Raw genomic sequence first — 18,847 nt, forward strand, 5'->3', positions numbered from 1 at the left:
GGCCCGTGAATCTTTCTCATTCTGCATCATTCAAGCCTTGACTCTTCTGCCTCTCTCTTCTGCATTTAAGAACCCTATGATTCCATTGTGCACATGTAATTAATCCAGGACAATCTCTATATTTTAAGATGTGCTGATTAGAAATCTCAGTGCCCTCTGAAACCTTTATTTCCCCTCTCCATTAATATATCATAGGTTCCTGGGCTTAGATGTTGACATCCACTGTTCTGCCTGCCTCGGGGCGTGCGGGGGTGGGGGGAGGGAGGATAACTATTAGACATCCCTAGTCAAATAGTCCAGCAGTGAGGGGAGAATTCTAGTCCTTGCTCTGCAAGTCAGTATCTAGTGAGCAAAGCACATTGTCTCCGTGTGTGTATGCAGCCTTCTCATTCCCACAGTGAGCATGACATTATAGATCACATGTGGTCCAAATAGTCGGAGCTGTACTGTGATTCGTTCCTAACAATGCTTTTTATCATTTATTGTTCTAGGAAGAAAAAATGAAAATGCCTGCAAAGGAGCTCCTAAAACCTGTTCTTTACTAGACAAATTCCCCGAGACAACAGGATGCCGGAGAGGACAGGTACGAAGAGTGTTTTCAGTGCTGGGAAGAACACAATTGCTTATTGGCAATAAGGGAATGTGGATGATTACAAACAAGTGTTTATGTCCTTTGGCCCAACGAATGCCTCTTTTAATGAAACAATTTCATGTGGTTGATGTCAGAATTGAGGGTGAAAATGTTCAAGGTATATATAGCTTTGTGCAAAAAGGGAGTACTTATTTTTAATTCCTTCACAAAGAAATGAGAGGAGAATATTAATTCTGAGTCTTACAAAGGCTCTAATCCAAATTGACAGTAATTTTGTACTGTCACTTTAATTTAGCAATTCCCCCACAGCTTGATAAATGGAAGAACGGTGTGTTATATTTTCTGCACAGATCAAATATTCCATCATGCACCCAGGAACTCACGTGTGGCCGCACACGGGGCCCACGAACTGCAGGCTCCGAATGCACCTGGGCTTGGTGATTCCCAAGGAAGGCTGCAAGATCCGGTGTGCCAACGAGACCAAGTATGTTTGCTCCCACCATTTTCTCTCTTATTTGTCACCTCTGAGGATGGATATTTGTGATGACAAAGCCATGTTTAGCTGGACACTTTCTCTTCCTTGTGATCATGTACACTGGGGGGGTGATGTTAATCCAGACCCTTTCATCTCTGTCCCTTCTTTGGTCTGGAGACACTGCCTCCCAGTTCCAGGGCTGCCTTCTGCAGTGATGTCTCCCCAGAGCCCGTGCATCTGGTCGATGAGCCTTCTTGCTTCTCTTTCTAGATCAAACATGTCAAACTCAAAGGCTCACATGGGCCGTATAAATGAAGCATTGGCCTGCGGACCGCGAGTTTGACATACTTGCTCTAGATCAGTGGTTCTCAACCTTCTGGCCCTTTAAATACAGTTCCTCATGTTGTGACCCAACCATAAAATTATTTTCGTTGCTACTTCATAACTGTAATGTTGCTACTGTTATGAATCGTAATGTAAATATCTGATCTGCAGGATGGTCTTAGGCGACCCCTGTGAAAGGGTCGTTCGACCGCCAAAGGGGTTGCGACCCACAGCTTGAGAACCACTGTTCTAGATGGACAGACTTGCACTCAGAGTCAGCTGGCTTGTACTGAGCCCGCACATATTACACACTGCGTGTATTGCTTTACCACTGAATTATTCAACGGTACAGCGACCCCCTTCCTGAAGAAACCGTCCCCCCTAACCTCCTCTGCCCCTTCCCCCTCCCCAGTGATATTGATGTATTGCTCTGGAGGAGTCAGCATGGTGTCACGGAAGCTGGCTGCCTTGTTCAGAACCCAGCCCTGCCACCTAATTCTATGTAACCTTGGCCTATGAATCCCCTCGAGCCTCGGTTTTCTTGCTTATAAAATTGGCATTGATACCAGCTGCTTTGCAGGACTGTTGTATGGAGCAAGTGAAATAATGCCCACAAGGCACTTAGCCCAAACCCTAGCGTAAGCAGGGAGGTGAACGTAGGGCCACTTCTCCCCATGCCTTCCCGCAACGTAGACACCGGTCCTCCGGCATCGGAATCACAAGCCTCCGCGCTTCTCTGTTCCAGGACCTGGGAAGAAGGCAAGGTGCTCATCTTTGATGACTCCTTTGAGCACGAGGTGTGGCAGGACGCCACGTCTTTCCGGCTGATATTCATCGTAGACGTGTGGCACCCAGAGCTGACACCCCAGCAGAGACGCAGCCTGCCTGCGATTTAGCATGTCGTGCGGGTTTGGGACACACTGGAGAGGGGCTGCCTTTCAGGTTCTGTCGGCTCGGGTGTGGGGAAAGAAGTTCGAGCACCAACGCCCTTAATTTCCTTGATTTGCAGCCTAAAGATGTCTAAACCTCCTCCTAGGGTTAGAAGACGTGAAAGGGAATACTTGCCCCACTGCAATTCACTTAGAAAAGACCCTGCTGTATACCATTCCAGGACAGCGCTGGTCTGATGCCCATATTTCAGGTAAATACATGATAGCTTCTACCTTGCCAGCCAAAGATATTTTCTCCGTTTAGAATAGGCTGAATCAGTGTGTAGTGAGAATACATGTAGAGACTGTGAATGGATTGCGTTAGCTTGTAATGTTCCTATGCAATTATATTTTTCTAGGGTAGGTAGACGATTTTTGTCATCACATACCACTACTTTTTTGTTGATTTTAATGACAAGCTGTGTAAATGCTTCACTTCTAGCGGTTTCATGATAACTTTCCTGGTGAACTCAGACTTCCCCTTTTAATTATTTTTCGGCAAAGACACTCATGAAGGAAGCAATTTCCTAATACGAAGGAAAACAATGTAATTATGCCAGCATATGTGAACTGTGCAGCTCCCTGCCCACTGGGTCTGCTTTTTTTATTCTTATCTTTGAGAGCTGGTGTCTTCATTTCTCTCTCCTCACCGTGAGAATGGTGGAGATACTGTCAAAATGGCATTTCTTTCTAAGAGGAAGCTTTTACACCAAAAAGGGACATGGGATCATTTTATATTGAGTTATAAAAATGCCTCATGTAAGTTTTTTTAATGCTTGAAGAAAAAAATAATGTAAAAATTGTCCAAGTGAAAATTCTCGGGATCAAGTAGATAGGTGGCTGCTAGGACCTCTGGCCCCGGGCCTGTTGCTGCCCATGACAGGGCCGGAACCCAGAGTGTCTTTGCCTATTGTAGATCCATGCGAGTGACAGAATCCTTGAGAGGATTCCCATCAGTGTTGTAAAACTAGGAATGAGAGCAGAGTGGAAGGCAGGAGTGCCAGGGTCTCGGTCCCGGGTGTAGGATGTCGAGATTGCTTTCCTCTTTGAAAGAGTTTGGAAGACTCTTCCAGCTGCCCGGCTTGAGCAACTCCTGCCCTTTAAACATCATTTTGAAATAGCAATTATTATCCATAGTTTTTTTACTATTGAACACTGCATAGAAACAACTATTGAAAAATGGCTTTGCCTACTCATTCCAAAGATGACCATGTCATTAATTGGGTAGGTTATGAATGCATTCATTTTTTTTTATTATTAAAGCTAACTAGAAATGTTAGCTGTAAGAATGTAATAATATTAATGCACTGAACTTTAAGCCAATATGAACAAAAAATGCTGGCAAAATTACAGAGAGGTTACCAGATATCATTCACAGGTAGGAAAACATGTGTGCCTTCTTTTCTATCTCAGGACAAAGGAGGATGCTTTTATATGCATTTAAAAGACAGTTCTTTAAAATGGAAATGAGTCCTTGTTTGTTCTTTAGCTTCCAGGAGAAGAGTTTGCAAAATATTTCTTGTGTTCCCTTCTGTTTTGCCAATGTCCAGAAAACTTGCTAAAATAGATGGCGTATTGGGGGGTGGGAGGATATCAAATTATCAAACTCCAGAAGAAGGAAAAGTAAACTCTTGAAAAAGAAAAAGGTATTTGTGTCCTTCAGTATTTATTGAACAGAGGAAATGACTGACAGAGGACAATACAATCCAGTGCTCATGTGGTAACATTCATGTCACTTACAGAATTTGGTTCTTGTGTGTATATTGCATACACAAAGAAATTCAAAGTGTAAGTTGTCATCATTGAACCATCATCTTACATTCATGTAATGAAGCCATGGAATAGAGTGAGAACTAGCTCTTAGCAATTATCACGTGGTATTTAAAATCAGGTCACTACAGGATTCTAAAGATTGCCAATTGAAAAGCCAGAATTGTTTTTACTGTTGCAGAGGGTTGGCAATAACTGACTCCAATAGCATTTTAAGTACTTGGATTCCACAACTGCCTTATAAACCCAGGTAATAAAATGGATTTTCTAATTCACTTTAATTCTTCATCTTTCTTCCCTATGTCATGGTGTATAAGAAAAGTATTTCAGTCACTGCATTGGTAGAATTATTTCCATATTATTTTGTTATTTGAAATGTCTACACAAAAAAATTGGTTTTAATACTGCAATGCAATTGAGAAATGTTATTAATTCTATTTCAATTTTATTTCAAGGGTGAATACAAAAATTACTTCTATTATCTACCAGTAGAAAAAAATTAGTAATAATAGCCATCGAGGGTGATTTATGGCCAGTTGAATCACCTCTTTCCTTTGAAATTTTTAGCTAACAACCCTCCCAAATTCTTAAAATGTGAAATCATATTTTACTGCCCATCAACTAAAATATTTTTATTTGGCATTGAGCACCCACTGGTTATACTCATGGATGGCCATGTCATCTGAAAACATACAGCTGGTTTTGGGGGAAAAATGGCACAGGTAAGGATATCATGTCCTATGATATCTTTAATTTTATCTAATTTCCTTTGAATGGATAGTTGGGGGCTCCATTTCCAAGGAGAATAGACAAAGAAATACAATGATCTTTGGCATTTCATCCTGCATTCCTAGTTTTCTCTTATTTTCAGTACTTGCCTGTTTAGCGGCACTTTTCTTTGCTGTAGTGACCCAAGTGAGGCAACGTGAATGGATTTATAAATCACTGACATGTTTCCAATGGGACCCCATCTGCAGACACACATTGCCTGTGGAAGTCACATTGCTAAGAGGAAATAATCATATTTCACATTGTGTGCCTTCTTTTAATGTCAGCTCATGATGATCAGCTGGTAGCCTGACAAAAGATGTGATGTCAAAATCGTTTTTGCAGGATATCAAAATAAGCAGCCTCTGAACATAGCCAGGCCTCAGAGAACTTGCTCTGAGGCTGAATAACTTGATGCTGGTGATGAGGTCAAAGAAAATAATTCAATAAGAATGGAAATTACTGGAGATACCATTGTCTCAGGGCTCTGCACTACATTAAACTTGACAATTGTGATGTATCTACTCGGAAATGCACTTAATCTTAAATTGCAAAAACGGGAGAAGGTCTCTGGGCGATGCCTCAGAAAAATCCTTGTTCTAATGCAGTGTGTGCATCAAATTTAGTAATGCATTTAATACCATAAACGTGGGGGAGGAAAATCTTGATTACGTAACTGCCTTGCTTTATCCTCTACCCAATGCCCTCATTGGAAAAAAAAAAAAGCATCTCTCAAGTCTTTGTTCAACTTTGGCTGCTTCGACCAATGGCTGGTGACAGTCATTACTGGGTGGGAAGAGTGGAGAGCCTTGTGTCAAGCCGTACCTGTCTGTGGGGTCAGTTGCGCATGTGCTTCCTAGGTGGCTGATACCACCGGCGGCTGGCGATATGCGGGAACATGGAGCGACTCGGGGTTCAGTCCAGAGCCAAGAGTGGCTGAGTGTTCTCATTCTCTCCCTTCTCCTCATGTTTCAGGGTCCCAGCTTCTACCACAGACTGAGATCTAATCATATGGGAAGGAAGGAAAAAGATACGGTTACAAACAAGTCATGATGACAACATTTTGGAACATCAGAGGGCATTCAGATTTTATATTCCCGTTATTAGTCAAGACATTCAAACTATTTAACCCCCGCTTTTGTAGCTCTGCTTTCCTTGCTTCGGGGTCTTCTACACCACATTTCTTATGGGGAGAGGCATCTTGGAATCTTCTTTGCAGGAAACTCATCTCTTTATATTTGCTTCTATGTATTAGAACTGCTTTTCCTCAGTCTTTGAGGGATGGCCTTATGTAGAAAGTGTCTTGAGGGGTCCAGTGGTGAGGTCTCTTTGTTCACCTGAGCAGGATGCTCTAGGAATGCCTCTTGTGTGCGTTGTTTGGCCTCTCCTGTTGTAATTGAGACTTCATTGGTTTTTATTAATATCTTTTTTAAAATTATCTTTTTAAGCATTTATTTATTGATTTTAGAGGGAAATAGAGTGAAAAACATTGAATTTTGTTGTTCCACTTATTTATGCATTCATTAGTTGATTCTTGTATGTGCCCTGACCGGGAATCGAGACTTCATTGTTGATGTCCTGTGTGTGAGAGGGATCTCCCCTCCAACTTGCTGCCAGTGAGATCAAACCCAATGTCATCGTGCCAGCTGTCCAGTGGTCGGCGACTCCTTAGCCCAGAGTGTGTCTGCCTTGAGTCTCACACCTTGATTTACCCTGTTTTGAGCTGTACTTCCTCCCCCGCCCGCCCCCCACCCCCCCAAGAGCTGGTCCTGCTGGCTTTTGGGTCACTAAGCAGTCCGGGATGGGGACCCAAACTGCTGTTTCTGACTGACTAGACCCGGCAAAGACTCCAGACTGACTGGATTCGCCTGGAGTAGCCTCAAGCAGTTGTCCGCACGTGGGGTGAGAGGTTTTCCAACAGGGTGGGACAGTTGCTTCTGCTTGGAGGCTAATTGTTATTCTCAGTTTCTTAATGGGCCTCAGAAACTCTAGAGCAGTGGTTCTCAACCTTGGCTGCACATTAGATCACCTGGGAATCTTTTTAACATCCTGATTTCTGGGTCTCATCTGGAAATTCTATTTCTTTGTTATCGGGTGAGGCCACAACATTAACAAAGAAACAATTTCCGGAGGATGAGGCCCAGAAATCAGGATTTTAAAAAGATTCCCAGGTGATTCTAATGTGCAGCCAAGGTTGAGAACCACTGCTCTACAGGGTGGGGGCAAAGGGTTTTCCAATAGAATGGGTGAACTGTCATCTCCCAAGGCAAAAACAGCAGGACAGCAAGTTTGCCTGAGAAAGATGACCTCTGCAGCATGAGGCAATGATTCAGCACAGGAAACGGGGGTGTCTGCCTAATGAGCTCTAATCCCAGACCCCCCAACCCTGACTTCCATTTATACATCTCCAGTTCACTCTGCCCTCCCTCTGCTGGAGCCCAAGGTGAGTGGCTGCACTCAAAATGTTGTGTGTTGGCCTTTTAAGAAGGTCTGCATTTCCAGCCATCTCTCCCTGGTAAACAGCAACCCTGCTGCTTTTCACAGCCAGGTATTATGTGGGTACCTTTCTCAGTTCCGGTGCTCTCTTCTGGTGGGCCCAGTTTGGGTCATACACCATGATCAAGTAGGATTTACTGTAGGGATACAAGGCTAGTACAATAGTCTCAAATCAATAAATGTGATATGACAAATTGAAAGATTAAAACCACATGATATCAATAGATGCAGAAAAAGCATTTGACAAAATTCAGCACCATTTTGATAAAAATTCTCAGTAAAGTGAGAATAGAAGGACCATACCTCAATGTAATAAAGGCCATATACAACAAACCTATAGCCAATATACAATGAGCAAAAACTGTTTCCCTTATGAACAGGAACAAGACAAGGATGTCCGCTTTCACCACTCTTTTTCAACATAGTCCTGGAAGTCCTAGCCCCAGCAATCAGACAAGAAGAGATAAAAGACATCCAAATTGGAAAGGAGGAGGTAAAACTGCCATTATTCGCAGATGACATGATATTGTACATAGAAAACCCTAAAGACTCTACCAGGAAACTATTAGACTTAATGAATTTGGCAAGGTAGCAGGATACAAAATCCAACATCCACAAATCTATGGCATTTTTATGCACCAATAATGAACTCTCAGAAAGAGAAACTAAAAAGCAATCCCATGTATCATTGCAACAGCAAAAAAGAGACTTAGGAATAAACTTTAACCAGGGAGGTAAAAGACCTGTACTTGGAAAGCTATAGGACAGAGTGATGGCGAACCTTTTGAGCTCGGCGTGTCAGCAGTTTGAAAAACCCTAACTTAGCTCTGGTGCCGTGTCACATATAGAAATTTTTTGATATTTGCAACCTAGTAAAACAAAGACATATTTTTGATATTTATTTTATATATTTAAATGCCATTTAACAAAGAAAAATCAACCAAAAAATGAGTTCGTGTGTCACCTCTGACATGCGTGTCATAGGTTCGCCATCACTGCTATAGGACATTGAAAAAAGAAAGAAGGATACAAACAAATGGAAACATAAGCCATGTTCATGTATTGGAAGAATTAACATTAAATGTCTATACTACCCAAAGCAATCTACAAATTCAATGCAATACCTATTAAAATGCCAATGGCATGTTTCAAAGAATTAGAATACTCCAAAAATTTATATGGAACCATAAAAGACCCCGAATAGCTGCAGTAATCTTGAAAAAGAAGAACAGAGTAGGAGGGATCACAATACCAGATATCAAGGTAGAGTACAAAGCCATTGTAATCAAAACAGCCTGGTACTGGCATAAGAACAGGCATATAGACCGATGAAATAGAACAGAGAACACAGCAGTCCAGTCCTTGTTTACCTCTTATCTAATCTCCATAGACACTGTGAAAAGCCTATTATACTACTCGAGATTCTAATTTTTAATTAAGCTTAATTTCTACTTAATAATTAAATAAATGTAAATACTTTTGTGGGCAATTTAAATGTAAATTTCTGATTTTCGTTGTACACTTAGGGGATGCCAGTTCAGGTAGTGATTTAAGTTGTGAAACCAGAGGCAGCAAAATCTCAGACACCTCTCATAGCAATGTGTTTAGAGATACATCTCCCCCTTGGGCAAAGGGAACTAAGGAAGTAAACAAATGGGAATACATCAAAATGAAAAGCTTCTGCACAGCAAAAGAAACCATCAGATTGAAAAGGGAACCCACTGAATAGGAGAACATATTTGCCAATGATACATCTAATAAGGGATTAATATCCAAAATACTATGTAAAGCACTCATACAACTCAACAACAACAAAATAGACAATCCAATTAAAAAAATGGAGAGATCTGAATAGACATTTCTCCAAAGAGGACATACAGATTGCCAAGAGACACATGAAAAAATGCTCAAAGTCACTAATTATCAAAGAAATGCAAATTAAAACCACAATGAGATATCACCTCACATCTATCAGAATGGCTATCAAAACATCAACAAGTACTGGAGAGGATGAGGAAAAAAGGGAACACTAGCTTGCTGCTGGTGGGAATGCAGACTATGCAGCCACTCTGGAAAACAGTGTGGAGTTTGCTCAAAAAGTTAAAAATGGAACTCCCAATTGACCCAGTGATCCCACTTCTGAGAATATATCCTAAAACCCCCAAAACATCAAACAAAGAATATATGCACCCCTATGTTCATAGCAGTGTGCCCTGGTAAACAGCCCAAGGGCCCATCAGTAGATGAATGGATAAAACTGCTGTGGGACATTTACACTATGGAATACTAAGCAGCTGTTAAAAAGAGGGATCTCTTACCTTTTGGGACAGCATGGATGGGCCTGGAAAATACTATGCTAAGTGAAATAAGCCAAACTGAGAAAGAAAATATCACATGATCTCACTAGTATTTGTGGAATCTAATGAGCAAAATGAATTGACCAACAAAATAAGACCCAAAGCAGGGAGGCATGGGTCAGACTAAAATACCTTGCTGTGGGGTTGTGGGGATGAGAAGAGATAAACCAAAGAACTTATATGTACTTATATGCATAGCCTATGGTCAAGATTAATAGAGTAGTGAAGACCTGGAGGTGGATGGGTAGGGACTGGGAAGAAAAGGGGAAAATGGGAGATATCTGTAATACTATCAACAATAAAAAATAAATTTAAATAATGGTTGAACTACATTTGTTCAAACAAGCAAAAATTTACAAATATGTGCAATAAATGGATAATTCAGAAGGCCTGAGTTGCCCAAAACCTTCACTTTCCAAAGGTCTCAGAATGGTCTCTTACCTTCCTCCTCTAAACCCTCGGGGCATCCTGCCCTGCCTGATAAAAGTGTCTCTGAGACTGTGGGCCATGCCATATAGTATGCTAACAGTGTGATTTATACGGAATGCCTGGGCTTTGGGTCATACTCTATCAGTTTGACCTCTTGGGATGGGGAGGAGGAGGAGCTGAAGACCAAGTAGCTAAGGCCAATCTCACACATACACTGTATGCCTGTGTGACTGACCTCTCCTCCGCCCCCTATAAAAGCCCTGGGCACCAAGGCATTGGTGAGTTTCCCTGGTCGGGGACACTTTGTACACGTCACACATCATCGCCAAGAGAATTAAGCTCTGTTCGTGTGACTCCACTGGAAGGACAGCCGGAAGCGTGGAACTGGTCCAGTGCAGCTGGACTCCACCTGATGCACCTTTTTCCTTTGCCTATTTTAATCTGTATTCTTTTGCTGGAACAAACCATAACTGTGAGTATAACAGCTTTTCTGGGCCCTGTGAGTCCTTCTGGCAAATCATTAATCCTGAGAGTGGCCTTACTGACCCCAAACACAAGCTATAATAACACTAATATTTGTCATGTATGCACCTGGCATTATGGTATATTCTTTACATGTATTAACTCATTTTCATGCCCCTAAGAAGTGGTACTATTGTCTCCATTTTGGGGAAAAAACTAACAACAACAGATCAAGTAGCAAAGGAAAAGCAACAAAAATGGTGAGGAATAGGACAGACTTATCACCATCACACCACTCCAGGGCATATCTAAGCCTGCAGAGCTATTTAGCTGGAATGTTTAATATTCCATCTCGCTGTAAAAATAATTTTCTGCCTAAGATTCTTATCTCCATTCAGGATATGCATGTGCTATAGAAAGCATAAAATAAGTCAGAAAGAAAATCATACAATTGTCCTAAGACAATGATTTTCTCCTCTAAATATCAATCCAGTCAAACAGTCTAACTTCAAGTATGAAGCCGAACCTTTGGAAATACAATGGATTCATGTTTTCCTGGGGTAGAGGAGAGGAAGCCCCAGGTAGCTCTATATATTTTCTGGGCATTTCTCTCTGCTTTAGTTAAAGCTCTGTTGTGAGTGGGAGTGGGGGAGGGTGTTAATAGACATATAAGGAGCAGAAAAGCCAAAAACCCAGAAGACATCACAACACACCCAGACAAGCATGAAGAAAACCAGAGCACAGCTGCCTACTCAGGGCAACTCCTCCAGCACCGGGGACAGCGGCCTAGCTCCTTTGCCCCACAGGCCCTGGTGACAATGAGATGGATGGCCCTTCCACTTTAGAGACTTTACACTGTTTTTCTCTCCTTCTTTCATCCCAGGTGGCTTTATTTTACAACATGGCAAGTGAATCACAGCCACAGAGTTTTATCTAGAACAGGGGTTCTCAACCTGTGGGTCGTGACCTCTTTGGTAGTGGAACGACCCTTTCACAGGGGTCGCCTAAAACCATCCTGCAGATCAGATATTCACATGACGATGCATAACAGTAGCAACATTACAGTTACGAAGTAGCAGCAAAAATAATTTTATGGCTGGGTCACAACATGAGGAACTGTATTTAAAGGGCCAGAAGGTTGAGAACCACTGATTTAGAGTCACTCAATAGAAACTATTCACTAAGGGGCCCTGCAGCCTCTTGAATATAACCAAGTTGAGAAACACGCTCCTCCAGCCCCTAGAGAGACCACTCTGCTAGAAAGTTCTTCCCTACATTGAACATGCTGTAGGCAGTTAGACATGAGCAGAGCAAGGACAGTGGGCCAGGTACAGAAGGTCATCAGGATGGAAAGCCCCAGATGCCTCGAAATGGACAATCAGTTGTAGGGTGGGCCCCCCGCCCCCCTCAGGCTGGCTCTTCCTCCCCTAGCATATCCCTGGCATGAGCTTTGGACCTCTTGACCTTTCTTCCCTAGAGGTAACATCTAGGCCTCAGTTGTAGTCCAGCTCCAGGCCCAGATCAGCAACAAAACCAGCCACTGCTGATGTCAGGACCAGCTGCATGGAATAATGGTGCCAGCCAATCAGTGCAGACCGCAACCCTGAATGGACACACCTGGAAAACTGTTGAATATTCTATTAAGATCTTGCCCTGGGATCTCCCCTAAAATCTCTACCCTTAGAATGGAGGACCCATGGGCTCTCCCTCCAGGGAGCAGGCCAACCCTCTTCTCCCTCCCCAGGCACGTTACCATTAACTTCCCCACGCCCAAGCTCCAAGGGCCCTTCCTTTACCTCCATAACTTGTTTCCTAAGCCCATTTCTCCTAGGAATTACTTTTTCTACCTCTGTAATTTACCCAGTAAACGTCTCTTACTGTTTGGGTCTTGCTCTAAATTATTTCCTAGCAAGAACCCAAGTACTGAGGGTTCTGAACCCAGGTTTCGTCTGGGTACATGTAATCCATCTGGTCCACATAACAGCCCTTTAAGTATTTATTAATGCCCTTCAGCCCTCTCATCACCCTCACCAAGGCTAACCAGATTCTCTAATTTACCCAGTAAACGTCTCTTACTGTTCGGATCTTGCTCTAAATTATTTCCTAGCGAGAACCCAAGTACTGAGGGCACTGAACCCAGGTTTCATCTGGGTACATGTAATCCATCTGGCCCACATAACAGCCCTTTAGGTATTTATCTAGTGCCCTTCAGCTCTCTCATCACCCTCACCAAGGCTAACCAGATTCCTCTGGTGCCCGGGTTTCTTCTTTCAAGGTTTTAATGTTTTTGAATTGATTCTTAGAAAGGGAGAGGAAAGAGAGAAAGAAATATCAATGTGAGAGTTGAACATCGATCAGCTGCAGGTCCGAAAACCCAAGCATATACCCTGACTGGGAATCAAACCACCCCTCAGCTGGGATGATGCCCAGCCTACTGAGCCACATGGGCCAGGACTCTTGCCAAAGTTTCTAAAGCTCTGGCACTCTCTGGCATCTCCGGCATCTCTTTATCAACTGGTTGCCCACAGGGTGTCATCTCAAAATAGATAAAATTATTGCTTCCTTTTTTTCCCCCTTTTGTATGCTTCTGTTGACGGATAGAAAATGCACCTAAAATTGCATTAGCCTTTCTGGTGCTCATATAACACAGCTGAGGGAAAATTTAACTGTATTTCCACAAGCTGCTATTAGACCATTTCTCTCCCATCTCGAAGGTGTTTGGTTGAGTATTAAATTTCATTTTTTAAAGTTTGTTTCACATTTCCACCCTATCTCCATTCTTTTGAACCTTGAAATTTGTGGTTTTAATGAGTATTGGATTTGTTTCCAAACTTCCTCTGCCCCCATTTTCAGCGTCATTATGAAAAGAAAACAAACCCCACAACAAATTCTCAAAAATTGAATCTTCAAACAGTCATCTTTTTACACTCACTCATGATAGAAATGTTGGTGAATGTTTCCTGCTATATGCCAGGGACTGGAAGCAAATGTTGAGAAACGTTTATTCTTTGGTGAAATTACTGCCCATAGACCCCCATCTACATGTCATTACTCTGATAGTACCCAGAGGAGAGGGTTTTGCGGGGGAGGGAGACATTAGCTCTAGAAAGAAAGGAAGGAATGAGGGGAAAGCTATCATCTACACAATGACCTCATTCACAGACCCTGTTCAGATGTCTCCCCTGCACCTGCACCTGGGGTCAAATTGGATCTATGGGATTTCTCTCAGTACCTGTACTGACAGCAGGCACAGAATGCAGGCTGTCCTAGCCAATACACTCTGTCTTGGCTGATGGCGGGGACCACTCGAACAATTGTGAGGAACTGAGCGTGCAGAACTAAACTTAACTTTCCTGTTCACTTTTCCCTGATGGAGAAGATGAGCGCGGCCTCTTCTCTTTCAGCAGGGCATAATTCCATTACCCTGGTCACACAATGGGCATTTTGATTAAGTAACCCTATATTATGAAGCATTTAAAATTCACTGGAAAACTATAAGAGCAAATATTGCCTTAAAAAAAATCTAGTACAAATAAATGAAGCCAAGAAAACCTCTCTTCTTAAATCTTGCCCTCAGTCCATTTAGCTGAGCCAAAGTGTTCTCTGGGAGGACTAATCAACTGCTGGCTGATAAAAATGTCTCCACCCGTTGTAAACAGAGCGCTCAGGACCTGTGTGGTTCCTGTATTAACCGAGGAGGAGCCCTAGCCTTGGGTCAGGCTCACTCTTGGTGGTAATCTCCCCATTCAGGGACTTGGCCTTCTCACAAGAAGCTTAACACTTTGGCTAAAATAAACATTTTGACTTTCCTCTTGGGTCCTCTTTCCAACACTGAAAGCCAAGTTAACCCCAAGGGCAGGCAGGAGAGTGATTTGAGCTATTCAGCCATCATTATCTCAGTGGTGTGGCAGACTACTCTAACAAAGGCTTCATTCTGGCCCTGACAGCCACATTTTGTTTCCCTGCTATATTCTCATGCTCCCTTTCCCCGCCCCGTCACTCAATGAATTAAGAGATGAGATCAACCACCCCCCCCCTGCCTGCTTTTCTCTCTTCCCTTCTACCTTCTCCCTTCCCCTTTTCCTCTCCAAACTTTTTAACATTCCCCACTTCATAGCAAAGATCTGTAGCCATAGATTAATTTTTCCTGATTCCAAAGGCAAGTAAGTTCCAGGGAGAACAGATGAAAAAGGAAAACATTCACCATGAGTGAGTACATTCTGCAGAATAGTTGTGCTGTAGGCAGACAGACAGACATGAGCAGAGTAAGGACTATGGGGAGGTATAGCAGGTCACCAGGATGGAAAGCCCCAGGTGCTTAGCAATGGACAATCAATTGGAGAGTGGTCCTTGTCCCCAGGGTAACTTTTCCTCCCCTAGCTTATCCCTGGTCACCAGTTTGGACCCCCTGACCTTTCCTCCCTAGAGATAACATCTAGGCCTCCCGTTGTATTTCAGCTCCTGGCCCAGATAAGCAACAAAACCAGCCACTGCTGACTACAGGACCATCTGCATTGAATAATGACCCCCTGTCCTGGTGCCTGCCAAACAAATCAGTGGAGACCACAACCTTGAATGGACACACCTGGAAAAGTACTGAATATTCTATTAAGATCTTGCCCTGGGCCTCCCCTAAAATCTCTACCCTTAGGATGGAGGACCCAGTGTGCTCTCCCTCCAGGGAGCAGGCCAACCCTCTTCTCCCTCCCCAGGCCCCTTACCATTAGCTTCCTCACTCCCAATCTCCAAGGGCCCTTTCTTTACCTCTGTAACTTATTTCCTAGGTCCATTTTTTTAGGAATTTTTTTACCTCTGTAATTTTATAACTAAATGTTCTCTTACAGTATGGGGTCCCGCTCTGAATTCTTTCCTAGCCAGAACCCAAGTTACTGAGGTTGCTGAACCCAGGTTTGGTCTGACCCCACTGGTCAGACACCTGGTGCCATTCCCGCCGCCTGGGAGTTCTGCTCTTGGCCAGAGGTTTATTTTCAAAACGTTCTTTAGCTACCATATCTCAACAGCTATCACCACGTGTTCTTCTTAATAACGAATTGCCATTGCCTGGCTTGAGCTGCGTGGACTCCAAATCAGGGCCCAAGGGCTTGGCCCTTCAACCCCAGGCATTCCACGAGAGTGATCGAAGAAGAAAGGCCAGAGCTGTGAGGAGTTTCAGAGTGATTCAATCAGACCCCCTTTGAATCAGGTCCCGGAGATCAGCCCCATTACTTCATCAGGTAGCATTCCACAGCCCTGGCTTTATTTCCCAAAGTCGGCAATGGGCTTGGCTTTGTGGAATGGCACAAAACTTCTAAAAAGACTTTGACAATGACACAGGAAAAGAGTTAAGCAGCCCCTGGCAGCTTTGAATTCAACATTTACTAGTAGAAATGTTGGAAGTGAAAAATGTTTTTAAAAGGTAAATCTGTTTGGCTCCTGAAACTAACTGTATTAGGCACATACTGACTTCAGGAAGGTCTTTCCGTGTCTTGCCAACTTTTGTCCTTTTTAGTATTTTTATGCTTTTCTAGGAGGAGGTAAAAAACAATGCTGAGGTAGAGAGAGAGGGCATTTCATGATATTTCAAGATCCTTTCTTTTAAACATATAACTTTCAGCCAAATACCTGGGAACAGCTCTACAGAACCGCAGTCAGGCAACATGGGACGCTGACTAGTGTGGAGTGAGCAGATGAGACCTCATTGAGGACAGAGCTCGGCTGCCAGAGACAAACAGTCCAGGAACTTGGACTTGAGGAGGAAGGAATTCAGGAAGGGAGCCACACACACACACACACAAAAGCCACCATTTCCACTGGCAGCTGCAATCTGACATTTTGTTTAATTATTTACACAGGAGTTTATTAGCCTTTATGAGACTATATTCCTGTGATATTAATTCTCAGTTTTGCATCTGTAAAATGAGAGACTATTACCATATTCTCCACAGGCTGTGAGAGCTATAAGCCGTAACAAAGTGCCTGGCCGGCTTGGCTCAGTGGTTGAGCATCAACCTATGAAGCAGGAGGTCAGGATTCGGTCCCCAGTGTGGGGTGTGAGGAGACAGCCGATCAATGATTCTCTCTCATCATTGATGTTTTTCTCTCTTCCTCTCCTGTCCTCTCTGAAATCAATAAAAATATCTTTTAAAAAATAAAAATTTTTTAAAAGATGTAATAAAGTGCTTGGAGTTCTCTGAAGGAGAAATTATTTAAATGGGAAGTGTTTCTCATTTTACTAACATCTCCTGAGTGACACGCTGCCTTGTCTGAGAACAGAGACAGCCCATATCTACCCACTTGCAGAAAACCAAGGAAAATTCCACAAACTAAAAAATAGCCGTGAAGGAGGAATCAAGATGGCAGTATAGGTAAATGCCAGTACTCGCCACCTCCTACAACCACATCAAAATTATAACTAAAATACAAACAAACACCACTCAGAACCTCGTGAAAGCTGGCTGAATGTAAGTCCTAAAACTGGAGAAGTAAAGAAGCACGCTGAGACTGGGAGGAGAGGCAGAGACACGGAACAGGCTGGTCTGGCACCCACACGTGCAGCTTTTAATCTGGAGGGAGATGGTCTCTGCGAAGATGGCCTGTGAGGAGCAAGAAGTCCCAGCCCCACACCAGACCCCAGCTCAGGAGTCCCAGCCCCACACCAGACCTCCAGCTCAGGGTCCCAGAGCTGGGAGGAGAAGTCCATGTAACTTTGGCCCATAAAAACCAGTAGGGATTGTGACTGAGAGACAACGAGGCTGCTGGAATCCCAGGTGTAAGAGCCGGCACACAAACTTACTCAGTCTCGCTTCCTCTGTGCTCCAGCGCTGGGTGTGCTGAGGGACCCAAACACATACAGGGAGGAACTGGATTGTCTGGCATCAGGACAGGAATTCCAAGGCTGCTTTCTCCCAGACGGGAGTGGCAAGGGTCACTGTTCCAGTGCTGGGATCTCCAGTCTAGCAGGGCTGACTAGCAGCCATATCAGCATGGCCCACACTGGCTCCACCCTGGTGATTCCCTAAGACCCCGCCCCATCCAATTTGCAGCCCTGCCCAAGCTGTTTGCAGCAGCTTTTCCATATATAGTAAATGGCCTGTTCTGGCTTAGCCTTCAGACTTTCCTAAAAATCTCTCAAACAAGCTGCAGCTGGTGACAGCATGACCCAAACCTATCAATAAAAGGCCCAAGAGCCAGCACTAGCACCAGCCTGCCTTGCTTCACAGCAGGGCCCCGCCTCCTGCAGAGCAGCTCTCCCACTGTAGTCGCAGCTGGTCCTCACAGCCAATTGGCCTGGAGGTCAACTCCTCCCAGAGAAACCAATAGTAATCAAGGTTCAACTACAAGACTGCACACAGCCCACACAGGGCAGTGCATCTGGAGTACCCACCTAAGGTGACTGGGGAGGTTATGGCATTGGATCCTACAGGACATCTGACCTCACAAGGCCACTCTACCAAGTTCAGGAGATGTAGCAGCTCTATCTAATACACATAAAATCATGGTTATAAGGTTATTACTCAAGGATCTTCATAAGACTTTCAAGGATCCTAGTGAGAATGTGGAAGACATGAAAAAGGACCAGTCAGAAATTAAGCATACACTAACTGAAATAAAAAACAATTTACAGGGATTCAACAGTAGAGTAGAGGTTTCTGAGAATCAAATCAATGATTTGGAATATGAGGAAACAAAAAATACCCAATCAAAAGAGAAAAAAGAATCCAAAAATATGAAGATAGTGTACTAGTAAGGAGCTTCTGAGATAACTTCAAGTGTACCAACATTTGCATTATGGGTATGTCAGAAGGAGATGAGCAAGCACAAGATATTGAAAACTTACTTGAAGAAATAATGACAGAAAACTTCCCATACCTGGTGAAAAAAATAGACTTACAAGTTCAGGAAGTGTAGAGAGTCCCAAACAAGAGGAACCCAAAGAGGCCCACGCCAAGACATATCATAATTAAAATGCAAGGGTTAAAGACAAAGAGAGAATCTTAAAAGCAGCAAAGGAAAGCAGTTACCTCCAAGGGAGTGCCCACACGACTGTCAGCTGATTTCTCAACAGAAACTTTGCAGGCCAGAAGGGAGTGGCAAGAAATATTCAAAGTGATGAATAGCAAGGACCTACAACCAAGATTACTCTAGCAAAGCTCTCATTTTGAACTGATGGTCAGATGAAGTGCTTCACAGACAAGAAAAAGCTAAAGGAGTTCATTACCACCAAACCAGTCTCATATGAAATGCT

The 18,847-nt window shown here is 43.3% G+C and overlaps 2 protein-coding genes across 3 annotated transcripts in view; one reads left to right on the forward strand and one right to left on the reverse strand.

Annotated features, from left to right (window-relative positions):
• ASPH (aspartate beta-hydroxylase) overlaps positions 1-4,365 on the forward strand; it is a 132,013-nt gene extending 127,648 nt beyond the window's left edge. For both annotated transcript variants that reach the window (XM_015567421.1, XM_015567422.1), the window contains 3 exons: positions 492-583; positions 943-1,076; positions 2,137-4,365. In XM_015567421.1, coding sequence (XP_015422907.1) covers positions 492-583; positions 943-1,076; positions 2,137-2,287 — 377 coding nt within the window. In that variant the 3' untranslated portion in view covers positions 2,288-4,365. The remainder of the gene's footprint in view (positions 1-491; positions 584-942; positions 1,077-2,136) is intronic.
• The window catches only part of CLVS1 (clavesin 1), a 140,555-nt gene continuing 125,677 nt past the window's right edge, over positions 3,970-18,847 (reverse strand). The window contains exon 6 of the mRNA XM_006769047.2: positions 3,970-5,861. Within this exon, the coding sequence (XP_006769110.1) occupies positions 5,774-5,861 (88 nt within the window). The 3' untranslated portion in view covers positions 3,970-5,773. The remainder of the gene's footprint in view (positions 5,862-18,847) is intronic.

Source organism: Myotis davidii, unplaced genomic scaffold (assembly GCF_000327345.1).
Source record: "Myotis davidii unplaced genomic scaffold, ASM32734v1 scaffold1, whole genome shotgun sequence".
Lineage (NCBI taxonomy): Eukaryota > Metazoa > Chordata > Mammalia > Chiroptera > Vespertilionidae > Myotis > Myotis davidii.